Source organism: Heloderma suspectum, chromosome 4, assembly GCF_057233095.1.
Source record: "Heloderma suspectum isolate Gila_16-S chromosome 4, 16-S_ref, whole genome shotgun sequence".
In the NCBI taxonomy this organism is placed as follows: Eukaryota; Metazoa; Chordata; class Lepidosauria; order Squamata; family Helodermatidae; genus Heloderma; species Heloderma suspectum.
This window is the reverse complement of record NC_139461.1, coordinates 76,077,772-76,101,585: the sequence shown is the minus strand read 5'-3', so window position 1 is coordinate 76,101,585 and position 23,814 is coordinate 76,077,772. Positions and strand designations below refer to the sequence as shown.

The 23,814-nt window shown below is 42.8% G+C and overlaps 1 protein-coding gene across 1 annotated transcript in view; it reads right to left on the bottom strand.

Moving 5' to 3' along the window:
- CDH2 (cadherin 2) overlaps positions 1-23,814 on the bottom strand; it is a 174,587-nt gene that overhangs the window by 7,784 nt on the left and 142,989 nt on the right. Inside the window, exons 8-14 of the mRNA XM_084849634.1 lie at positions 21,259-21,396; positions 20,660-20,845; positions 15,035-15,291; positions 12,984-13,126; positions 11,503-11,736; positions 10,829-11,062; positions 6,071-6,210 (exon numbers count right to left, since the gene is read on the bottom strand). Of these exons, the coding sequence (XP_084705760.1) occupies positions 6,071-6,210; positions 10,829-11,062; positions 11,503-11,736; positions 12,984-13,126; positions 15,035-15,291; positions 20,660-20,845; positions 21,259-21,396 (1,332 nt within the window). The remainder of the gene's footprint in view (positions 1-6,070; positions 6,211-10,828; positions 11,063-11,502; positions 11,737-12,983; positions 13,127-15,034; positions 15,292-20,659; positions 20,846-21,258; positions 21,397-23,814) is intronic.

The window sequence follows — 23,814 nt, the reverse complement described above, 5'->3', positions numbered from 1 at the left end:
TAAGTGACTTGCTCTTCTGGGGGAGGGGGGGAGGGATGGAATAGGCTCTGCTGGCATGTCACTCCCCCCCCGCATGCCCTTAATAGGAATCACCCCTCAAGTAGAGGCGCTGTCAAGGTAGTTTTTTGTCAACATCAAACTGGGTGGCAGTCCAATGGTATTCTTTCTACAATTTGACCACAAAGCAGGACCAAAGCAAGACACCTTGCTGTCTGAGGTGGACAAGATGGTGCCTCTGCCTATTTCATGTACAGAAGACAAATACTCTTACTTCAACAATGGCAGCTTCCTCCACTGTGCTTGGGGAATAGCAGGCTAGCTTAGACGGTGCAGGACAGGCTGCATGGTACAAACAGTTCTGTTCACCAGTATCTTGCAACTGTTCTCCACCCTCCAGTGTCCACTGCCTGAGGCAGTCGCTTCACTCTGCCTAAAGGTGGAAGTGGCCCTGCCTGCCACAAATCTTCACAGAGAAGTGCCCATCTAGATGGACTCTTAGTTTGATCCATCAAGGCTCTTCATATGATGCTAAACCACCATTTTAATTTTTTTAAAAAAACTGTGTTGGAGCCAGACTTAAGTCATACTTAGAGTAAACCTATTAAAGCCAATGGGAATTAAGTTAGTCATGAATAATTTAAGACTCACTGATTTCAGTGGGTTTACTCTAAGTCTGGATCCAAGACATAGTCCTTGAAATCCTAGGTGCTATGTACATCAGGCTATGCTGTGAAACCAAATTAAATATCTGGCACTGTTTTTAGGAGATGTTCTAGACCTAATCTATTTACCTTTCCTATGTGTCAACACAGGGTAAAGATAAAGAAAAACACTACCTTGATGTTTTCTATATTATTATTATTATTATTATTAATTACATTTATATCCCACCTTTTTTCCTCTTTAAGCAACCCAAGGCGACGTACATAATCCTCATCCTCTCCATTTTAGCCTCACAACAACAACCCTGTGAGGTTGGTTGGGCTGAGAGTCTGTGACTGGCCCAAAGTCACCCAGTGAGCTTCCATGTGGACCCGGCTCCCAGTCCAACACTCTAGCCACTACACCACACTGGCTCTCACACTATTAATAGTGCAATCCTATGCATGTTTAGACAGAAAAACATCCTACAACTCATGCTGGCTGGGGAATACTGGGAATTGTAGGAAGTTTTTCTGTCTTAAACATGCACAGGATTATGCCCTACATGTACCTGATTAGTTGACCTCAAGCAAGGCTGCACATAAAAATAGGATGATGAAAATTTCTTTTTTCCCCTCCATTGAACCCAGGGAAGCAAAGGAGGATGTTTATCAATTGACACATCCTTCTCGGTTGTCAAAAGAGGAAAGCCAGAATAGACTTAACCATGGGGCATGGATACTTGGATTATGTCACCGTATTTAGTTTTCATACAGCATGCTGGCCCCCTTTTTTCAGAACAGATCACTGTAACAAATGGGATAGTGCTACTAGAAATGTTTCCCAATGTTAACAATGTATTAATTTCGCTGTTGAAGTCAAATCTGTCATCCTAGGTTAATCAATATATGGTATTGCTTGTTTGCTGTGATAAGAGTAACTTACGGATGTAGCAAAGGACGATCTGATGTAGAGTACATTATTCGAATGTGATGTAAACACAGGGGACACACATTTTCCAAGATGGAAGTAAAACCCATATGGGAAATGCATTACACCTGAAGTGGCTTAGAAGCTGGGATTGGAACCAACGTCATTCTGTCCCACTCTTATCCATTGGACCATATTAGTACAAAGAGAAAGTTAATTCAAATTACCATTCAAAAAAGGATAATATATTTCTAACAGATCTGCATTCCCTTTATGGAGCATCTCCCCCAAGGACTGAACATCATTCCTTTTCATGATCAGTATATAGAGACAACCCAGAAAACGTCAATTTCGGTAGATATTGTTGCAGCGTTTATGGAGATGAATTCCAGATCTAAACCATGTCTACGATCTCACTATCTTCAGTAAGAGCCAGGATATAAACAATCAATATTCAAGCCACAGCGGGTGGTCGCCACAGGTTATCATGATGTCTGAACCCAGCACAAGGCGGGTTGTTACCATGGTTAACAAACCACCCACAACCCATGGGCTGTTTTGGAGTGGGGGTGGTTTGTTAACCACGGCAAGAACCCACCCTGTGTTGGGTTTGGACATCATGATAAGCTGTCATGACTGATTGCCGTTGCTTGAGTATTCACAATGGCTGCCACAGTGGGCTGCAGCAATCATGCAAACCACACCACTCCCTCAACCTAACCTACCTTACAGGGTTGTTGTAAGGATAAAATGGGGTGGGGTGGGGTGACCACGCATGCTACCTTGACTTCCTTGGAGGTATGGTGGGATAAAACAAACAAACCAAATAGCTGAATGTGAGCGATGAATGCCCACTGTGATATACCTCAGAAAAATGCCAGCACCAGACAGCTTTGGCACCGGCTTTCAGTCCATTTTCAGACCCAATTCAAAGTGTTGTCATTAATCTAAAAAGTCCTAAAGAACTTGGGGCCAGATTAACTGAAGAGCTGCCTCTTCCCATATATCTTCCCAGCCTTTACGTTCTTCTTCATCAGAGGTCTTTCTCCAGGCCTGCCCATCCTGCCTGCTAAATTAGGTGAATCAGGTGCTACTAGGGAGGGGGCCTTGTCTGTGGTGGAATACCTTCCCCTAAGAGCCTCAGCTACCCTTTAATAATAGAAGTGCTGCCGAAAACGCATGGGTTGCAACCCAGAGATATGTATGCCCAGGTTTTTCTGTCTGTTACCTCTTTAGTTTCTCCCCTATTGAACACTTCCACACAAATCTCCTATATGTTAAAAAGCCACTTGTAGAACAGTTCAGGTGGCTGTTGGAAGAGGAGAGGCATAGATGCTTGTCACTGGCCTTCCTTGGACATACTTGTAAACAATGGAGTAGTGTTACCTGAACGAGCTGCAGCGAGCCTTGACCTTGCATGCTCCCTCTTGTCTGGTCTGATTTCGGCTGTCTAGCCGCAGAACCTTGGGGCGCAGGAAGTGGCGGCTGAATGTGTCGTACTGGCATTTCCAACCTCCCCGCCCCGGGAATGCCCCATTTTCACTGTGGAGCCAATCCGTGCTGCCCACGAGATGGCATGAGAGGGGGTGGGGGGGGTCGGTTCTCCGGAAACCAACCTATCCTATGGCCATCCAGCCGCTGACTAGTGGCCATAGGATTGTGCCCTTAATGGGTTCCATGCTGAGGCCTATGCAGGCAAAATCTTATATGTGGAACTGCTCAGAGGCTACAAAAACAGTAACAACATGTATTCATTATTCTGTTGATTTTTATTCATGGGAGTGGTTTGTGATAGCAATGCCATCTCTGTAATTAGATTATTGGAAATACCCATAATTAGGTTGTTTGCCACATGCCAAAGATCAAATCTCTGCTTAATAAGCCAAGTGGCCCACACGCAGCCACTTCACTCATCCCTTCTTGCAAGCCGGAAAACAAGCCAGGAAGCTGCAGGTAACCATAAGAACTTCTTGCTATATCCAAACCACAAAACTATGGTTAATGGCTTCCAAACATAGCCAGGATTTAAACTTTAAACCATGGCTTGTTTGAAAGGCATTAATCATAGTTTCAAAATAGTTAATACGTCTGAAAACATTTTAAATAATGATCAACAAGATCCTTTGGTAAAACAGGACTCCATATAGGAAGTAACACCTCATGTTGTACATTGAAAGGCAAACTCAGTTTTGGTGCCCTACAAGGATATCAAAAATGAGAAAAGAAAGAGCCAACTGAAAAGATTTTTTTTTCAAATTTCACACTAATCTCAGAAAGTAAGCGTATCTTAATTCTTCAGGTAATAAATCTGAAGAATGTGAAGTAACACACTTTGTGAATGTGTTACTTCACACTTCACTGTAGGTGACATTTAGTTCATTATTTGCATTTCTCTGGTAAGAGAATTTACATAAATTAATGCATGCCATTCATGTACTACATACCATCAAGAATTACTAAAGACAGTAAAGCTGAAATAATATGCAAATCTACTTAGAAGTATGAATTCAGTGGGACCTACTTAGTTTATTTAAATCTATGGGTAGTATCCAATAGGGTGCTTATGCACCAGTAGATTCTGTTGTACCCTGCTAATTTAGTGCTTCTGGGGAGAACTGGAAATGAGCAAAAACACTTGTTTCTGGAATGGGGCAGGTCAGCGCTCATATAAGGGAGCTCCACTGACCTGTCCTGATCCAGAAATGAACGGTTTTGCTAGTTTCAGGGTTTCCTTTAGGAACTGTTAAATCTCCATTGCACAAGTGGTGGGTTCCACTTGCGCAACGGAATCAGTGGGAGCTAAGAGCCCTGTTGGATACTGCCCAAAATATACGTAAAAAATTTCCCAGACCAGATGGTTTGACAATCAACGCTTTCTGATGGTTTGTTTTTTACCAACATGGAAACATTAATGAAGACCTTTTAGTAATTCCAATCATACCTTTGCTATGGAAATACTCTGCTTTCTTGTAAGTATTGCTGTTATTTTTAGGCCTGCTATTTCAAGGGCTCACAAACTCCGTATTTTAAAAATATACTTTAAACTAATATTTTTCCTAAAAGAACTATTTAGCTTATTATCCTTTTAATCTCAAGGGGAAATCTTTAAAGGGTATAATCTTTAAAGGGTCTTTGAGAAGATATAGATTTCAATGCTATGTTTTTCACTCTTACTCTGTGAAATATTCCAGAGCCTAGGGCTGGTACACTTACCCTACAAAGCTAAACTGAGCACTTGCTTTCAACCCAGAACCTGAAACTTTGATAAGGCCATAGACCAAACACCATGCATTTAGAAGTCCACTGGCCTCTATTAACTGCTACTAATTATTTGCTACAGATCTATTATTTCTTACAGATGTTCAATGGGAGAGAAGGACAGGGGAGGAAAAGCTTCCTTCCTTCCATGGCTGTGACTCATTTTCAAATTCTTCATTCAACACATGCATTATGCTAAGTGCTGTTAAAAGCCCCAATTTGAAGGCAAAATGCATTATTCCTCCTAGTGACCGTCTTCCCATGTGGCTTTCATGGCTCTGTACCATCCTTGAAAACAAGCACCTTTGCCTGTGATTATGCTAGTGAAGGATATGAGGTGGACTGAACTTATTATCCCCATTTAGTACTCCCAAGTGTTCCGCAGCCAACTTTAATTGTTATTTAATGATTATGCCTACCTCCAAACAGATCAAACAGTGTTTGCAAGGAGGTTGGGAAAAACTACTGCAAGCAATCAATAGCACCGTCCTTTTCCTTACAGAGGAAAGTATTAGTCTCTTTTGATGCTCTGAGTTGTAAGTTCCAAACACCAGCAATCGTGGCAAAATAAGACATGTGAGTTTCATATATGCCAGTGTGCATGTTTTGTACAGAACTTTTTCTCTAAATTTTTAATATTTATTTATTTACAGTATTTTTACCTTACTCTTTAGCCAAAAAAAGTTCCCAGAGTGGCTAAAGGAAATGGATAAAAGAAGACAAAATCTAATGTAAAGTGGAGAATGTGGACAGGGAGACATTTTTCTCCCTCTCTCATAATACTAGAACCCGAGGTCATCCCATGAAGCTGATTGGTGGGAGATTCATTACTGATGGCCACCAATTTGGATGGCTTTAAAAGGGGGTTAGACAAATTCCTGGAGGAGAAATCTATCAATGGCTACTAGTCCTGATGGTTCCACGCTACTTCTAGTAATTAGAGACAGTATGCCTATGTACACGAGTTGCTGAGGAACATAGGTGGGAGGGTGCTGCTGTACTTGTGTCCTGCTTGTGGGTTTCCTGTCCACAGTGGGTTGGCCACTGTTGGCATGAACAGAATGCTGGACTAGATGGACCCTTGGTCTGATCCAGCATGGCTCTTCTTACGTTCCTTTGTATGGATTATGAATACATATGTTCTTATGTATGGATTATTTTAGAATGTGAAAGTAACACTTTTCTGGATTTTTCCCACTCTTTTCAGCTGTTTGTTCAGTGTACATTATGTATTTCTTACCTGGTCTTCTTCTCCACCACCTTCTTCATCATACTTCAGGATATTGTCTCTTACGTCATCTTCAGGGTCAATGAGCAACTGTTTGGCCTGACGTTCCTTATCACGACGTTTCATCCAAACCACAAACATCAGAACTAGAACTATATGAGGTGAAGAAGAACAAAGGCAGAGAATATTATTACAGTATACTCCTCACATTACTGCTTGTTGTAAAAGATGCATGAAATCAGAACACTAATTCTGGTTTGTTCATTACTTTTCCCTATTTGTGTCTTAAAGACCCAAGCAGGGAAATGAGAAGAAAACTGCTAGATATACACATCATTGTAATGTCTAAATGGTTAGATGCATATCTGATGTACAGAACTTACAGAATTTTGAGTCTGAAGATAATATTTAAAAAGAGGTCATAAATAGAAACTCTACCATGGGATGATCAACTGCCCAGAATTCTTTCACCACAAACGTTACGCCATAGTGCCCATAAAAGTAATTCAGAAGGTACAGCAGGCATAGAATGAAGCCACCTAGTTTTCAATTATTGTATATTAAGGGGGATATTATGAATCATAGAATAGTAGGGATGGAAGGGGCCTATAAGACCATCGAATCCAACCCTCTACTCAATGCAGGAATCCAAGTCAAAGCATCCCTGACAAGTGGCTGTCCAACTTCATCTTGAATGCCTCCAGTGTGGGAGAGCCCATTACCTCCCTAGGTAATTGGTTCCATTGTCATATTGCTCCAAGCCAGGAAGCTTTTCCTGATGTCCAGCCAGAATTTGGCTTCCTGTAACTTGAGCCCATTCTTCCGTGTCCTGCACTCTGGGATGATCAAGAAGAGATCCTGGCCTTCCTCTCTGTGACAACCTTTCAAGTCCTTGAAGAGCGCTATCCTATCTCCCCTCAGTCTTCTCTTCTCAAGGCTAAACATGCCCAGTTCTTTCAGCCTCTCCTCACTGGGCTTTGTTTCCAGCTGCAGTAAGATAGCCTATCTCACTTCAGTTGTACTAGCTTTCTATTGATTTTTATTTAATTAGTTAATTTATATCCTGCAGCTTGTAAGCACATACGACACATAGCTCTTGAGTGTCTCACAATTTTAAAATAAAAATAATATAATCAAACATTACATATATAAAACAGTATAAAACAGAATAAAGCAGTAATAGCAAATAAACAACACAAAGGCAGATGAAACGATATAGCACTCCAAACGTGTTTTGCTTCCAAACTTATAGGAACACGGGGAGCTGCCTTACACTGAGTCAGGCCGGTGGTTCATCTCATTCAGTACTGTTGACGCTGACTGACAGCAGCTCTCCAGCATTCCAGGCAGGATTCTTCCCTAGCTCTACCTGGAGATGCTAGGAACTGAACCTGGAATCATCGGCATGCACAGCATGTATGAAAAATAATAGCTTAAGAAGAGCTGTGCTGGATCAGATCAAGGTTCACCTAGTCCAGCATTCTATTCACAATGGCCAACTAGCTGCCCACGGGAAACACACAAGCAGGACATGAGTGTAACAGCACCCTCCCACCGATGTTCCCCAGCAACTGGTGTACAGAGGCACACTTCCTCTGATACTGGAGGTAGCATACAGTAACCTTTGATAGCCGTATCCTCCGTGAATTTGTCTAGCCCCCTTTTAAAGCCATCCAAATTGGTGACCGTCACTGTATCTCGTGGTAGCGAATTCCATAGTTTATCTACTTCTTCTTGTACTTCTTTTTATCTGTCCTACATCCCTCACTGAGCTATGGCCCTTCCCCTAAATGAATGAATGGACTCAATTCATGGTGCTGGTTATATGACCTATTAATTAATTTATTTATTAAATTTATTAATCGCCCATCTGGCTGGTCACCCAGCCACTCTGGGCGATCTACAAAGCATATAATAAAACAGTTTAAAACAATAAAATTCTACAATAAAAACATTTTCTAAAATACCCTAACCCACCCCAAAAGCCTGCCTGAATAACCACGTTTTTAATGCACGGCGGAAGCTCATTAAAGAGGGGGCATGGCAGAGTTGCCTAGGGAGGGAGTTCCACAGAGTGGGGGCCACCACAGAAAAGGCCCTCTCCCTCGTCCCCACCAGTCTAGCTGTCCTGGCTGATGGGACAGAGAGAAGGCCATCCGAGGCTGATCTTGTTAAGCGTCCTGTCTGGTGCTGCTGGAGGCACTCAAGATAGGCAGGGGCGGAACCATATAGCGTTTTAAAGGTCAAAACCATCACCTTGAATTTGGCCTGGAAAACAACTGGTAACCAGTGCAACTCCTTCAGCACTGGAGTGATGTGATCTCGCTGGCGGCTGCCTTTAATCAGGCGAACCGCCGTGTTCTGTACCACCTTCCAAACCGTTTTCAAGGGTAACCCCACATAGAGCACATTACAGTAGTATAAACGAGAGGAGACCAGGGCATGTACTACCGATGGAAGCAGATGGTCGGGAAGGAAGGGGCGCAGCTGCCGTATCAGATGGAGTTGATGCAGTGCTGTCCGGCTCACAGCTGACACCTGAGCCTCCATGGAGAGCTGGGAGTCCAAAATGACCCCCAGCCTGCGGACCTGGTCTTTCAAGGGTAGCCATACCCCATTCAACACCAGGTCAACATCCCCCAGCCTCCTCTTTGTCTCCCACCAAAAGTAACTCGGTCTTGTCAGGGTTCAGCTTCAGCTTATTCCTCCCCATCCAGCCACTCACCGTCTCCAGACATTTGGACAGGGATTCTACGGCCAACCTTGGTGAAGATTTGAATGAGAGGCAGAGCTGTGTGTCATCCGCATATTGATGACACCGCATCCTAAACCTCCTGATGATAGCCCCCAGCGGCTTCACATAGATGTTAATTAGCATCGGGGAGAGGATGGAACCCTGTGGCACCCCACAAGTGAGCGGCCACGGGTCCGAAACCTCCTCTCCCAGTGCTACCCTCTGGTACCTGCTGGAGAGGAAGGACCGGAACCACCGCAATATGGTGTCCCCAATGCCCAACCCCTCCAGGCGGTCCAGGAGGATACTGTGGTCAACGGTATCAAAAGCTGCTGAGAGGTCGAGGAGAACAAGGAAGGCGCATTCACCCCTATCCAGAGCCCTCCTCATATATAAAACCCTGAACAGCTTGGGGCCAGGTATCTTGGGCAACATCTGTTCCATATGAACTGTCTTACGTTGTCCTCAAGAAGCTCTGGTTAGAATTTAAGATTTCTGGAAGATTCAGTGTATGTGTTTCTGGAACAGGGCTTTCTCTCCTGCAGTGCCCCAACAAGGACCACCAGGCTTATGCCCGAACAAGGACTGCTAGGCTCATACCTGAACAAGGACCACCAGGCTCATGCCCCAACAAAGACTGCCAGGCTCATGCCCCAACAAGGACTGCCACATAGGGATGGTGGAGAATTTCTCCCCGAATCTTCGGGGGGCCGAGCACCAACGCATTCGGCCCCCCGAAATCGGCGGTGAAATTCTCCGCCCCCCCGGCGCCCCCCCGGGATGGGACTTACCTTTGGCGAATGTCCCTCCCGGCGGCGGGTCCCGGCGGCAGTTCGTCGGCCTTTCGCCGGGGGCGGCAGCTGGTCTTCTGACTGGCTGCCGCCGCTGCCATTACAAAGTAAAGTGTTAAAAAAACAAACCGTGATAGGCTACGTAACGATTAACGTAGCCTATCACGGCTAGATTTCCAAAGTCAGCCGTGATAGGCTACGTAAATCGTTACGTAGCCTATCACGGGTGACTTTGAAAAAAAAAAAGTGCGTACGTAAATGGCGGCGGCCTATGTCTACGTAAAACTTTACGTAGACTACCGGGACCAAATAAGGAACTCAAATGGCGGCGCCCATAGGCCGCCGCCATTTGCATACGCGCTTTTTTTTTTTTTCAAAGTCACCCGTGATAGGCTACATAACGATTTACGTAGCCTATCACGGCTGACTTTGGAAATCTAGCCGTGATAGGCTACGTTAATCGTTACGTAGCCTATCACGTTTTTTTTTTTTTTAACACTTTGTTTCGCGGCTGGGGAGACGGGGCGCTTCTCCCCGGCCTGAATTTCGGCCGGGTGAGGCGGGAAACCTCCCCCCCCGGCCTGAATTTCAGCTGGGCGAGGTGGGACGGCTCCCCCCCTCACCTGAACTTCGGGGGGAGAAGCGAAGTGCCTCCCCCCCACCGCGAAGCACCTCTGAGAAAAGGTAAGTGACTTTCGTGCATCCCTAACTGCCAGGCTATGCCCCTTTATGGGTTTAAATATTTAGTTAAGATCTTCCTGCTTCACCAAGCTTTTCCTATATGCGCTGGTTGATGTTTATATTTAGAGGAGGAAAGCTACGAGCCTGTTGTTATGGGATTTTAATGCTAGGTATGTGTTTACTGCTGCTGGTTTTATAGTTTTAACTCTCTTTTACTTGTTGTCTACCCTTTGAGCATTGTTGTTATGAAAAAAGTTATATAATAAATCATGTACTCTCACCACCTACCAGGCTTGCTTTGAAATGCCAAACACTGAAACAGCAGTTCATGAGAGGGAAAGAAGGCAAAGAAAAGAGGAAAGACTAAGTGCATCACAAGCTTTAGTGTGCAAGTGGAGACCACAGCATGCTGTATTGTCCCCAAACAATCTATTGTTGGTGGCCCACCCACATAGAAAGCTAGAGCCTATCCTTTGGCAAGTATATCTGTTGAAACACATGCCTTTTGGGGCCATATTTCAAGGAGATACCACAAATCACAGTTAAAATGGCCAGATGACTTACTGAGTAATATGATGATGCAGAGGAGAATTGCAATGATGGCACCTGTGCCCAGCCCTGCACCTACAATCCTGTCTGCATCTGTACAGTCTCCATTTAAATCACACTGGCAAACCTTTACTTTCAGAATAGAAGTGCTGGACTTGGGAGGATTTCCAGAATCTGTTATTATTATTGGAACATCGTAGATTCCGGCTTCAAGGAACTTGATCTTTAAAGCTAGTTGGGCACGGTCACCTGAAAGAGAAAACAATGTACATAGATGAGCTTTGTTTATGTGGGCATGAAGCAACTGGAAAAGTATCTATTCTAGGACTGCTTTCAGAACGGTATCTGAACTCTGAACGGTATTTTAGTCAGGTGCATTTTTGTCATAGCTTAGGAAATGCTCCTCACCTTTCCACTAAGTTATAGGCATGTAAAGGACCTAAAGGATGTTGATTCCAATCCCGAATCAGGCTGTCTGATGTTAACAAACATATTGTTCAAATTACAAAAAACCATGAGAAGAGAACAAGTTTGAGGAAGGGGGAATCATGCTCAAGTATTATATCAGATTCAACGTTTTATAGCCACATTCACTTAAAATATTAGATATAGAAGGTAGGGAACTAGCTATTGAGCAAAATAGTTACAAAAATACGTAAGTATTTGTTCTAAAAAGACATGCATATTACCACTAATACGAATAATAGTCCAGTTTCTCTTAACACTGGGAGGAGTATTTGGCAGTTCAAAGGCAAATGGTCCAGCATTTGGATCAATGTCATCATCAATCGCTGTAATATTTGTTGCATTGGGTTGTAGCGTTTCACAGGTTGTAGCTTCTTGAGGATCTACTCGGGGAGCATTATCATTGATGTCAAGCAGATATATCTGAAATGTGCCAGTCCCACTCATTGGAGGGATTCCTTAAAGGACAAAGAAAAGTAACATAAACCTGCTTCATATTGAAAAGGGATTGCAGTAGTTAATGCACATACACAACGCACTAATTACAAGTGAATATAACTCCAGGTAATATGAACTAAATATAAAATATTTGTTTCCAACTGCAAAGGCTAATTAAAATGATTTGCTATGCAAAATTAGGGCTGAGCTGAAACTGGGAAAGGGTGGGTAAGGGGCTCAAAGCAAAATATTTCACCCACTGCAAAAAAGTGCTCTTTGGTCAACTTTTTTTTTCCAGAGTGAGGGCAAAAGTGTGTACCCATTCAGAGTGAGAGCAGGAAGCATCACCTTCACTCTAAACTGGCTTTGTGAAGACATCTATGTGGCCAAATCAGACTGCCATTCAGAGCAAGGGCAGGAAGTAGTGCTCCTTTTTTGAACCGACTTAGTGACATTGTCACTGAACAAAATCTGATTGGATACATGATCCCTGGGATCACTGTCCAGAGCCAGGTGACTTTCTTTAAAAAGGTGCAGAAGCAGCTGCCAACTAGGACAGCAAATAGCAGTGAACAGGCCCCAAACGGGTAACGATTTGGGTGACAGAGGAGATATTTGAGCATCCCAAATGCCTCCATTTTGCACTGAAAATGTTCATCTGTCAAAATCTGATGCTGTGCTTTTAAAATATATATCAATTCAGAAATGGAACAAATAACAAAACATGTTCATGAATAAATATTTTATGAATAGAATTATGCATATTAAAACAACCTTGGCCTCTTTCAAGAACACTTTTGTTTCACTCTGAACTAGATTAAAAAAATAAAGTAAGAGGGCAGGACTGTGAAAGTTCCAGGCAACTCTATTGCACACGTGCCTAAGAACATTATGCCTAAGAACTTAATTTTTTTTTTTCAGACCTCTGCAAATCTGGTTGCTGGATCTGATGTGGTGTTTGGTCTTTTTTTTAAAAAAAAAAACAGGCCCCGTCAAGAGTACTTGAAAAACATTTCTGTTTCAGTCCTTAAGCTTAAACCAATGAAAGCAAGTGGATAAGCCAACAGCTTCCTATGGAGACAAGCGATAGGAGAACAGTTCAGATTGCTACCAGATGGATGGGATGTAGGTTGTAATGGTGACATCCCATGTAGCGTGGGGAGCTCAGGGGGTCTGGACCTCTTAAGCATGATGAATACATGACTCTTTGGTGAAAGACAGGGCACTTGAAAAAGCAAATGACAAACTTTTGACATTAGATACATACCATTGTCTGAGGCAAGGAAAGTAGCATTATACATGTTATTTTTTACATGTGGCGACTCCCTGTCCAGAACACCAATTGTTGTTATCTGAGCAGTAGAGGGATCAATCTTCAACCAATTTGCAGGATCTGAGAGTTTTGAGTATCTGCAAAAATTTACATAAAATAGTTCATTTATTTCCAATATGATTTTCTAAAAACAGAGCACAACATCAACATGCATGCACAGAAAACCAAAATACATACATCTCAAGATGTATATAGTTTCAAGATTTTTCACAAGATTCTGCTGATCAGAGTCTGTCTTTTTCTGTATTCTTCAGCACATGTACTGGGTGAATGTTGTAGCATATTTAAAAGCCTTGCCATGTAAGCATTATGTAACTCATTTACATAAATTTTACATCACGGCCTGAAAAATAAGGCTCTGAATGATTAAAATACATGATTTTCTGTAGTCATATATATTTGGTTGCTATGTGAATGCATACTTCACTGTGTTTCAATAGCAATACTACCTGTTTCGAGTTGAGAGAGCTGTAAGACCAAGTACAGGGTCTAAGATTACCTATCTCCACCACTGGTTTTAAGCACATTAAGAATTAAGGCTATCAATGGCTACTAGTCTTGATGGCTATATACTACCTCTAGTATGAAAGGCAGTGAGCCTATGTACACCAGTTGCTGGGGAACATGGGTGGGAGGGTGCTGTTGCGTTCATGCCCTGCTTGTGGGTTTCCTATGGGCAGCTGGTTGGCCACTGTGTGAACAGAATGCTGGACTAGATGGACCTGTGGTCTGATCCAGCATGGTTCTTCTCATGTTCTTAAGAGTTAACTATCCTTCCCTTCTGTTAGCCTATATTTCTCAAATATCCCTGCCCTATACTCCCTCCAGATTCTAGCCACCTCTTCTTGCCAGGATTGTTCCCATCAACTGCTTTGAGAGTAACCCTGGCTTTGTTTGGTTCAATCTGGGTTGAACGTATTTCTGTGGTGCCAGGTGCTGATTTCAGTTATGGAGCACCCCCAAGTACTGCCGAGTCCAGAGGAACCCCCTTGTTATCTCTGATCTGTGATCAGAGATAACACAGGGATTCATCTTCCCTGTCTCCTCCCCAAGCCTTGAGGCCTGGGGGCAGGGCTTGGGGAACGGCCTGCGGAAGGCCGTGGGCTGGATTGGGAACCACCACAGGCTGGATTAGGCCCGCGGGCCAGAGGTTGGTTTCCCCTGGCTTAAACCATTCTTTCTTATAATTATAGCAAGTGAATACATTTTGCCTATACTTTCAATCCATGTTCATGAGAATACATACACTCTTATCCCATGGTTTATACTCTGCACTACTGAAATATTTTGTTATGGTCTGATATGCTCAACCACTGTCTATCCATAAGAGCACACAGGTGTAGGCAGAAGAATCCCACCAGCTATGCAAGGGAACCACTGCTGCCACTGTGCCATGTCTGTGCCTAGAGCAGCCACATGCGCTGCTCCTTGCCCCATAACCTAGCAAAAGAACAGAAGTGTCCCACAAGGGTTGGTAGGGACAACCAGAAGGCAGCATTCTCTCCAACCCCCCACAGCTCTCTGTGTTCAGCTGCACAGACTAAGCAGCTGTTAGGGATGGCTGGAGATAATGAGGACATTCACATATTTGTCCTAGAATTTCAACTCAGTTAGATATTGGGCATTTAAGCGTAATTTAAACAGAAGGTAGTCTAATTAGGAGGATGCCTCAACTGTTTAAAGTCAATCCATTTTGAGGCTTGCTATGCTACCAAGGTCTAAGACAACACAGGGGCCCCTACAGGGAGCCAATAAAGATGACACCGTTCTGAGTACTTAAAGTATCAGGCATGCCGTTTGCAATCCCCACATTTTCTTCAATTCTATCCAGGGGTTGGATGGATGGGAAGGGAGGGGCAAGGGTTGTTTTTTTAACTCCCTGATTTCTTCCTTGTTATAATGCTAAGGAACCAAAAGAGAGAACCATAAAAGGTTCCCATTTATAGATGAGCAGAAGAATAAGGCAGATATATGCTCTACCATACCTTAGAGTAGTCTGTTGCATGTAGCGATCTGGGTCTTGAGCAGTGAAAGTCGCTAAGACATTGCCAGCAGGCAGCCCTTCCTCCTGACGCACAGACCTTGTGGCTGGGACAAAAACTGGGCTCTCGTTCACATCAATAACTGTAATGGATACAGTTGCTGTTGATTGAGGAGGATGCTGAATTCCTTTAGCCAAAGGCACTTGGTTTTCTGCAGCTACTGTCAGTACAAACAACCTATTGGTCTCAAAATCAATAGGCTGGCAAAAGCAAAATGAGAAATACGTTAGTAGTTGCATTAGTCACGGGCTACAGAATTTTTCAACATTTCAAGCACACTACCCTTCTCGTAGATCACAGACGTTGGGATAACACCATTTATTTCTAGCGTAAGAGGAAAACTCATTTACAGCTTCTTGAAGTAATTGCTATCTTTAGGGGATTATAACCGAAAGGAACAGCTATGTGCAATGGGCATGAGCCTACTACTTGAACATAAACAACCTCTTCCACTGTGTCTTCTTTGGGGCAGCCACTTCCCTGGCAAATTTGCTCACCCTTATCTACAGTCATTCTCACTGAACCTGGGTAGTAAGTTTTCCACTGCACCTAGGGGTGGGCCAAATTGGGGGTGGCTATTTCAGTTCTGTTTGGGGCGTGTCACAATTCAGCCTTTGAAATGGTTTTGGGGGAATGGGCTGGTTTCGTTCCCAGAAGCACGCTAGGAAGCAAACCGTAGTGGGCACCAGTGATCATGCAAACCGGGTCAATATTTTATTTTTGTAAATCACCCATAGAGCTTTGGCTGTGGGCGGTATATACATGTTAATCATCATCATCATCATATGTCCATACCCCAGCTAAGTGAAGAAAATAAATGTTCAAGCCTCTACCCAAGCGAAGCAAACAGGGGTTTCAATTTGTTATATTCACTGACATACTTAGTGTATGAGAAAGCAGTTCAAAACCGAAAGGTATAGAGACTGTTGTGGACTAACAGCATGATTTAAGATACTGAAGCAAAAACACTCTGTCGACTAATACACTTAAATTGAGGTAGAGTGCTGCCATCAAAACCTCAGTAGAATTTGGACAAGTAGAGAAGACTGACATGCATCACATTAAGGTGGTGCCAATCACACCCTGGTCACATCCAGATTGGACTTCTGCAACATGCTCTACATGGGGCTGCCCCTGAAGAGTGTTTGGAAATGCCAGGTGGTGTAAAATGTCTTGGCCGGATTAGTCTCTGGTGTCCACTTCTCTGAACATATTACACCAGTTCCTTTTCATTTACATTGGCTTCCAATTCATTTTCTGGCATAATTAAAAGTAATTGCTATTATCTATAAAGCCCTAAATGAACTTGAGCACACTCCGGGAGAGAGCGGAGGACAGGAAGGCCTGGCGTGCTATTGTCCATGGGGTCACGAAGAGTCGGACATGACTGAACAACAACAACAACAATAAAGCCCTAAATGGCTTGGATCCAGGTTTTCTGAAGGTCTGCCTTCTCCCGTAGGAAGCTGCTCACATACTGCGTTCAACATGTGATTGTTCTGTTGCCTCTGGAGTTGTGGGTAAGAGCCTTTTGGTTCAGTTGGCCCCTGCTCTTGAGTTTTAGGAGGACATCTAAGACATTTTTGTTTTGCTGTGTTTACATTTTCTTTTCAGTTTTTAACCTCCAGCTATGACACTGTATTTAAAAACTGACCCAGTTGTTTTGTGCTCCTCTCTTGCTCTTGTTTGAATTATCTATTGATGTGTTGTATTCGTGGGTTGTGGTGTTTTGTTTTGTTTTTTTACTATTGTCATTGTATTTCTGGGTGTTAATCTGGAAGCTGCCTTGGGACCAAAAGATAGGGTGAAAGATATATATATATATATATATATATATATATATATATATATATATATATATGAGAGAAATTCAATTCAAGTGGGACTAGGGCTGCTTCAAAGTAGGATTGGCAGGATTGTTTCAATCCAGACTTGCAGGATGCTTTGGTCCAAGCTGGTCCCTGCCTCGCCACATGCTTGGGAGATAGTGGCATTGGACCAGTAAAAGTAGTACTGCAGGCTTGTAAATACCTACTCGCTTGATCACCAATAGCAAATTAAGAACTGGTTTCAAGAAGCCAAGCAGGATATTTCTGTAAACTGAAAGAGAGTTTGTTCTTGCTTTCAGGCACCAAAGACTAACATAGGGTTGGGAAGGAGGACTAGTAACTTTTGGACCTAGTTTCAAGGCAGACATACCACTCTGTGTACATGGAAACATGGAAGAGATCTATTGGAACTGGATACCTGCTTTTCACTAGGTATTTTTGCTGCACTCCCAGTTGAGCACTACAGTTCCTACATGGAAGTATAGGATACTGTTGCCTGAACAATCTCTCACTGCTCAGGAATAGCCTTAGTTGTGGAAAACAATCCCAGATTTCCTTCTCCATTTTGTTTACTGAATTCTGGAGTAGTCAAGGACAATTTCTATAACACTTCTTTTAGATCATGACAAGATAGTAGTTCCTTGAGCTAAGGAACTGCTGAAAATCCCCCCCCCCCCCCACGCTTATTCTGATAAAATCAGACACTGTTTTTATGTAGACTGGTGAAGGATTGCTTACTAAATATAATACAACTCCTTCAGGAATCATTAAACTGGATTAGAGCTAATAAGGGCTTACTGCTTCTCTGGGGAGTTTCCACTACATTTAATTTATTTACCTAGTTTTACCTTTTTTGCCTTTATTCTGACAGTTTTAAAATAAAGAATTTAATTTGAAACAAACTGAGCTGCTTCAAGCAGATTATACTCTGGAGGCCTTAAGTTGCTTCTTTTTATAGAGGTTTGGTTTAATTTCAGCATCTCTGCTTTGTTTTCTATTTCGGAGCGTTCTAGTTTGCAACCGTGAGTAGATCATTTGTGCATGAAAACAAAGCACATAAACATGTGCTTCCTATTGGCAGAATCTAATACTGTTGGTACCTTTGGAAATTTGCAGCCCCAGAGTCTGGAAACATGTAGAATGACAGTGTCTCTCTCATCGGGCATAATTCACATCCCACTGAAACAAGAGGCTTGATTTCCCTTTGATTTTGGTGGTTTGGAACTTTATATTCAGAGAGTGTATCAAAAGTTGTAAAAAGGTCCATAATATCCAAATTATCCATAATTTACCAAACTAGAATTTTGACACGAGCAACAGATTTCATGTTGCAATGTTCTTTTAGGTGAATGGCAATACAAAAGGTCAGGGAAGATGACCTCTCATCCAGTCATGCCCAGGCCATACGGGGTTTGCATCAACAACAAAAACACAGAAAAGCAATTGTGGTGCCATGTTTTGCCTACTGCTTTTTAGCTTCTGAGGTGTATCTGTAGAAATGCAAATGTAGTAATCAAGAATTATGGTGTAGTCTTTTAACCACAGGTCTCCAACTAAGCCTCCAAGTACATGTGACAATGACTGACCTGTTGGTTTAAACCTGGGTCTGTCCCAGTCATAGTTAAATTGGTGAGCCTGATTTTAAGAGCAAAAGGAGCATGCAATCAGGCGGCAGGGGTTTGTCTTACTTCCCTCCTGCTTGTCTCCTAAACTCCTCCCTCCTGCCATCACACTCTTGATAGGGGAAATGAGCCCAGCTAGGAAAAAATGACTGTGGAGTGGTAACTTGTTGGGGGGGGGGGTAGCTCCCCTCACCCATCCATCTGTTTTGCTCTTGAAACTAGCACTGTGCCAAATTTTTCAACCTATTTGTTTTTGACCATTCATCAGGGGGGAGGGGCAAAAAGAAACTGAACCCGAAAATTGTGGGAAGGGGTAAAAATGTCTCCAAAATTGCTCAGGGTGCAGGGCTTCGGTGCTTACCTTACCGCAAGGTGGTGGCTGAGGAGCTTGTATGCACTTTCTTTTACTATCCCCCCCCTGCACCCCAGTTCTGTCCTTGCAGCCTCTCTGGCTACTGGAGTTTCTCGCAAAGCCCCCTGGAGGACTTAGCCAGGCCTTCCTCCCTTGGGGCTTTCCAGTGTTGCTGAGTGCCTGAAAGCTGAGCAAGGAGTTGTTGTTGTTGTTGTGCTTCTTGTTGTTGTTAAAATGACTTTTAATAGCAATCAAGCAAAATTTAAAGAATGCCCCTCTTGTCTTTCAGGCACTCAGTAGGCAGCAGCATTGGAAAGCCCCATGGGAGGAAGGCCTGGCCAAATCCTTCAGGGGGCTTTCTGAGAAACTCCAGCAGCCGGAGAAGCTGCAAGGACAGAACAGGGGGAAAGTGGTAAAAAACAGAGCACATAGGAGGCCCTCTGCCACCTCCTTCCAGTAAGGTAGCACTCAAGCCCTGAACCTGAGAGATTTCGGAGAAATTCTCAGCATCCCAATGAAAGAGGCAGAAAAACAACTGCCGCTTTTGCAGGGAAACAAAGAGGTTGCGAAAGAGCAGATGGGGTTTCGGCACAGCACTACTTAACACCATCTTTCCTTTATATGTCACTGGGGTGCACTTGGGTTTAAATAAACAGGTCTGTTGTCGCATGTAGTTTGAGCCTAAGTAACGCATCTGAGTGTGCAATTAACATCAAGCAAGTGCAGAATCCTGTCAAGTCACAGAATCACAATGCCAGAAACACATCAACCATATACCTTTATCTTAGTATCTTGCCCACATGAACCTCTTATAAATGAAACCTTTATAAGATCACCAAACCATAGTCAGTTGCTAGTACAGAGCAAGAGCAAAGAAGAGGCAACACATTAAGCCCACGGTCTCTTGTTAGACCTTTCATGCATGCAGGGAACAACATTAAAATACCTTTCTGAACTGGAGATGCAAAACAGACAAAACAAGATTGTGGAATGCTGTCCCCAGTGAGGTCCGCCTGACTCCAACATCATCATCTTTTCGGCAGCAGATTAAGACGTTCCTCTACTCCCAGGCATTTAATGGCATTCGATGGGGCTTTTTAGTGTTATTTTTTTATTGGATTCTGGTAGTTTTATTATTGTTTTAAATTATTTCAAACTGTTTTAAAATTTTGGTATGTTAAAGGTGTTATGTTTTATCATGTTGTGAATTGCTCAGAGCTTTGGCTGTTGGGTGGTATAAACATGTAATACATGAATGAATATCTTTATTTGGACTTAGGCTGGGCCAAGGAGCATAGAAGTTTTTAAGTTGTATGAAATTCTGCCTGAAAACGTTATTTAGTAACAAAACTCCAAAATTTGCCTATTCCTACTCCAACTGAAGGCGGTCCAGTAGGAGATTATTTAATCTACTTTGTATTTCCAGTTCTTTAGGGCCGATGATGGTAACCACAACCTACAGGACTTTCTGTGTTAGGGGTGTGGACTGGAGCAGATTTTGGGCTCCTGAAAATAGAAATGAATAATATGTTCCTTTGAACAGTCTAGTGAGGTTCTTAAAAATGCATAATCTAGAATGGCACTATGAACACATGTAGGGAAGCTTCCAAAATATGAATATCACCCTTTCAAAAGAGGCAGCATATACATACATTTGAATATCTACTCCTAATCTGCCTCTCGGATTTAACAGCAGAAGCTGTTTAATATTCAGTCCTCTACCATTTTTCAACTTTTGCTTCATTTGGTGAATTGTATCACTTACCTTCACAACAGTTACCAACCCATCATTGCTGTTTGGATCAGTGAGAATGGTAAACCGGCCTGTGGGATCACCACTAGTCATTCGGTACATTGCATTCCAGGCAGGAGTGTGTGGCTGATCCTTATCAGTCACAGTCAGATTAGCTACTATAACATCCACTCTATTTTCAGGGACTTCACCATAGAACTGAAATCATAAGGCACAAACTATTACATACTGGGCACAGTAGCACCATACAATCATCCCCATATACACCACGGCCATTCAGCAACCCTCAAGTCCAACTTCATTCACTCTGACCCACATGATTATCAATTTGTATGAATAAATGTGGCTGGTTCTTCAGTACTGGAAACAACCTGGTAGTCTGCTTCTAGCAAGGAGTAATATGAGCAATCATCTCAAGATACACAGACAAAAAAATAGTGCTTTTGTTCTTCAGCTAAATGCTATGATTTGACCTTTGTTAAACCACTGAAATCCACTGGGTGATCTAATAAGTTGCAAACATATTAAATCCATTTGGGCGCATCAGCAAAAATATTTCTTAAGTAAGGGCTATTCACATACTTGATCCCCTTTCTTTACCGCTGACTTACAATCATGGCAGTGAACTCTGGAGGGTTGTCATTGACATCTGTCACTGTGATGACGGCAGTTGCTGTGTTTGAAAGACCATATGTTGGATTTCCTTCCATGTCTGTTGCTTGAATTATTAATGTATACTGTTGTACTTTCTAAAAAAACCGAAATGACACCATCAGGAGTTACAGACAGAGCCACTACTCCAAGAGGACAGCAGGTGTTCAATAAATTGTGCTTTGCTATGCAATGAGCTTATCACATTGCTCATTAACATCACCTGAACTGATGAGTGCCTAATTTGCAACTATGGGTTGCACCTAACTACACTAAACTCCAAGAATTTTTGTTTTGGGTGGCTTATAATCGGAAAGAACTGCATCTAGCAGTAGTACCTTGAATAATAAGCAATCATCACTTTCTTACTGTCAGGAACACTTTTTAAAATACAAATTTGGACTAACATTTTAAAACGCAAATGCTGTGCAGCACTTCAAACTACATCAGGGATGGGTATTTTTAAAAGAAGGTTCATCAGAGCGTAGTCTGGGAGGGCACATTCTTGGCCAAATTATTCAGACTGCCAAGGCTTTGTTGTGGGGGAGCTTAAGAGCAACGGCAACTTCTCAATATCACTATGGAAACTGGTGCAGGCAGGGCTAACAGAAACGTAGTTACCGGGAGAGAAACCCAAACCCAAATTATTTCCGTAAACGTTACACATTAGGAATGAGACAGCCCTTCTTCAATAGCACTGCCAGCTCCAGTTGCTTTTTGTTTTGTTAAAAAACAGCTTTTGGTACTAAGAATGTGTATTCTTAAATCACTGTTGGAATTAAGCCAGGACCAGAGGCTCACCATCCTCCTCAAGAAGAGGAATCACTGGAATTCTCTCAGTTAAGGGATTCTACTTTTCTTCCTTAATCATCAGAAAATTCATTTTAATACAGCATTTACTTGAGACACCTTGATAATTTGTCTGGCTTTGCTGATATTATCTGCTGTCAGATGTAAACAAACATTATTTCCCCCACTATTTCTTATTTGGAATTCAACACTTTAATGCTTCTTAGATTGGAGGGGTGATATTATTGCAGAGAATTCACTTTATCTTCCAAGCAGGGAACTGGTAAAGAGAAAGCACTTTGTTATTTCTCTGAAATGTTCCTGCCTTGAGTACTTTACTAAAAAAGATAAAGAGACTTTTGTGGAAATGAATATATTTTGTAGAAAATGACTTTCCTTGATAATCAGCTATTTGCCCCACTCCCCACTGCCATGAGCCCCCCTTTATTTTGTGCTAGAATGATGTTCTGATTTTTCTTCATTTCTTAATGTGTTATAAAACAACAAACATGTTTTCTATATAGGGATGCCAAGATTTACGTAGCCTATCACGGCTAGATTTTTAAAAAATACCGTGATAGGCTACGTAAATGTTTACGTAGCCTATCACGGATGAGTAAAAAAAAAAAAAGCGTGTATGCAAATGGCGGCGCCCATGGACGCCGCCATTTGCGTTCCTTATTTTGGCACGTCTAGTCTACGTAAACATTTACGTAGACTACGGCGAAAATAAGGGGAATGCAAATAGCGTAGACCCATGGGCGCCGCCATTTGCGTACGCACTTTTTTTTTTTTTAACTCAGCTGTGATAGGCTACGTAAACATTTACGTAGCCTATCACGTTTTGTTGTTGTCGTTTTTACTGGAAATGGCGGTGGCGGCAGCTGGTCGGCTGCAGCCGCCGCCGCCGCACCGCTGCCGAACCGCCTCCGGAGCCGCTGCCGCCAGGAGGATTCGCCCAAGGTAAGTCCCGTCCCGGGGGGGGGAGGCGGCAGACCATTTCGCCACCAATTTCGGGGGGCCGAATGCGCTGGCATTCGGCCTCCCCAAGATTCGTGGCGAAATTCTCTGACATCCCTAGTATGGAGAGTAGTAAACCATAACCAGAAAAAGGGATAAATACCTAATGTTTTGTTCTTAAGTTCCATTCAGTTTTGTGGGACTTAAACATGCGTAACTATGCACGGCTGTGGCTCAATGAGATTTGGCATGCACGTGTACTACAAGCAGACAGGGGGTGTACTGCAGAAAGGTGCTTACAGATCAAGGGCCTAAACAGATGTGACATAAACTGTGTGAATTTATTTAACATGTCATTTTTGACAGGATTAGGACCACAGTGTGCAGAATGCTTAAACCTTTCTGCTCATATAACAGTCTTGCCAAAAAATTGCCCCTCACAATCGCTATTAGTTCTAGGAGGGAAGCTTCTGGCTGGTGCCAATGGAAGTATCCCTCCTGGGGCTAAAAGCATCTGGGCGGGGAGGGATTTGCACTGGGACCATGGTATGGGGAAAAAGGGATAGATCCTCCTCCCCACACACCACAGTCCTGATTCTGCTTGCCCCACTCAGCTGCTATTATTAAAGAAAAAAAATCCCAGACATATATTTACTGTCACGTCTGTTTTGGATATGAAAAGTCCCATGCAAATGAACCTAGCCATGCTGAGGGAAGGCAAAACACTTGCTGGATCTCAGCTAATTTGTCTAGAGAGGATATGTATT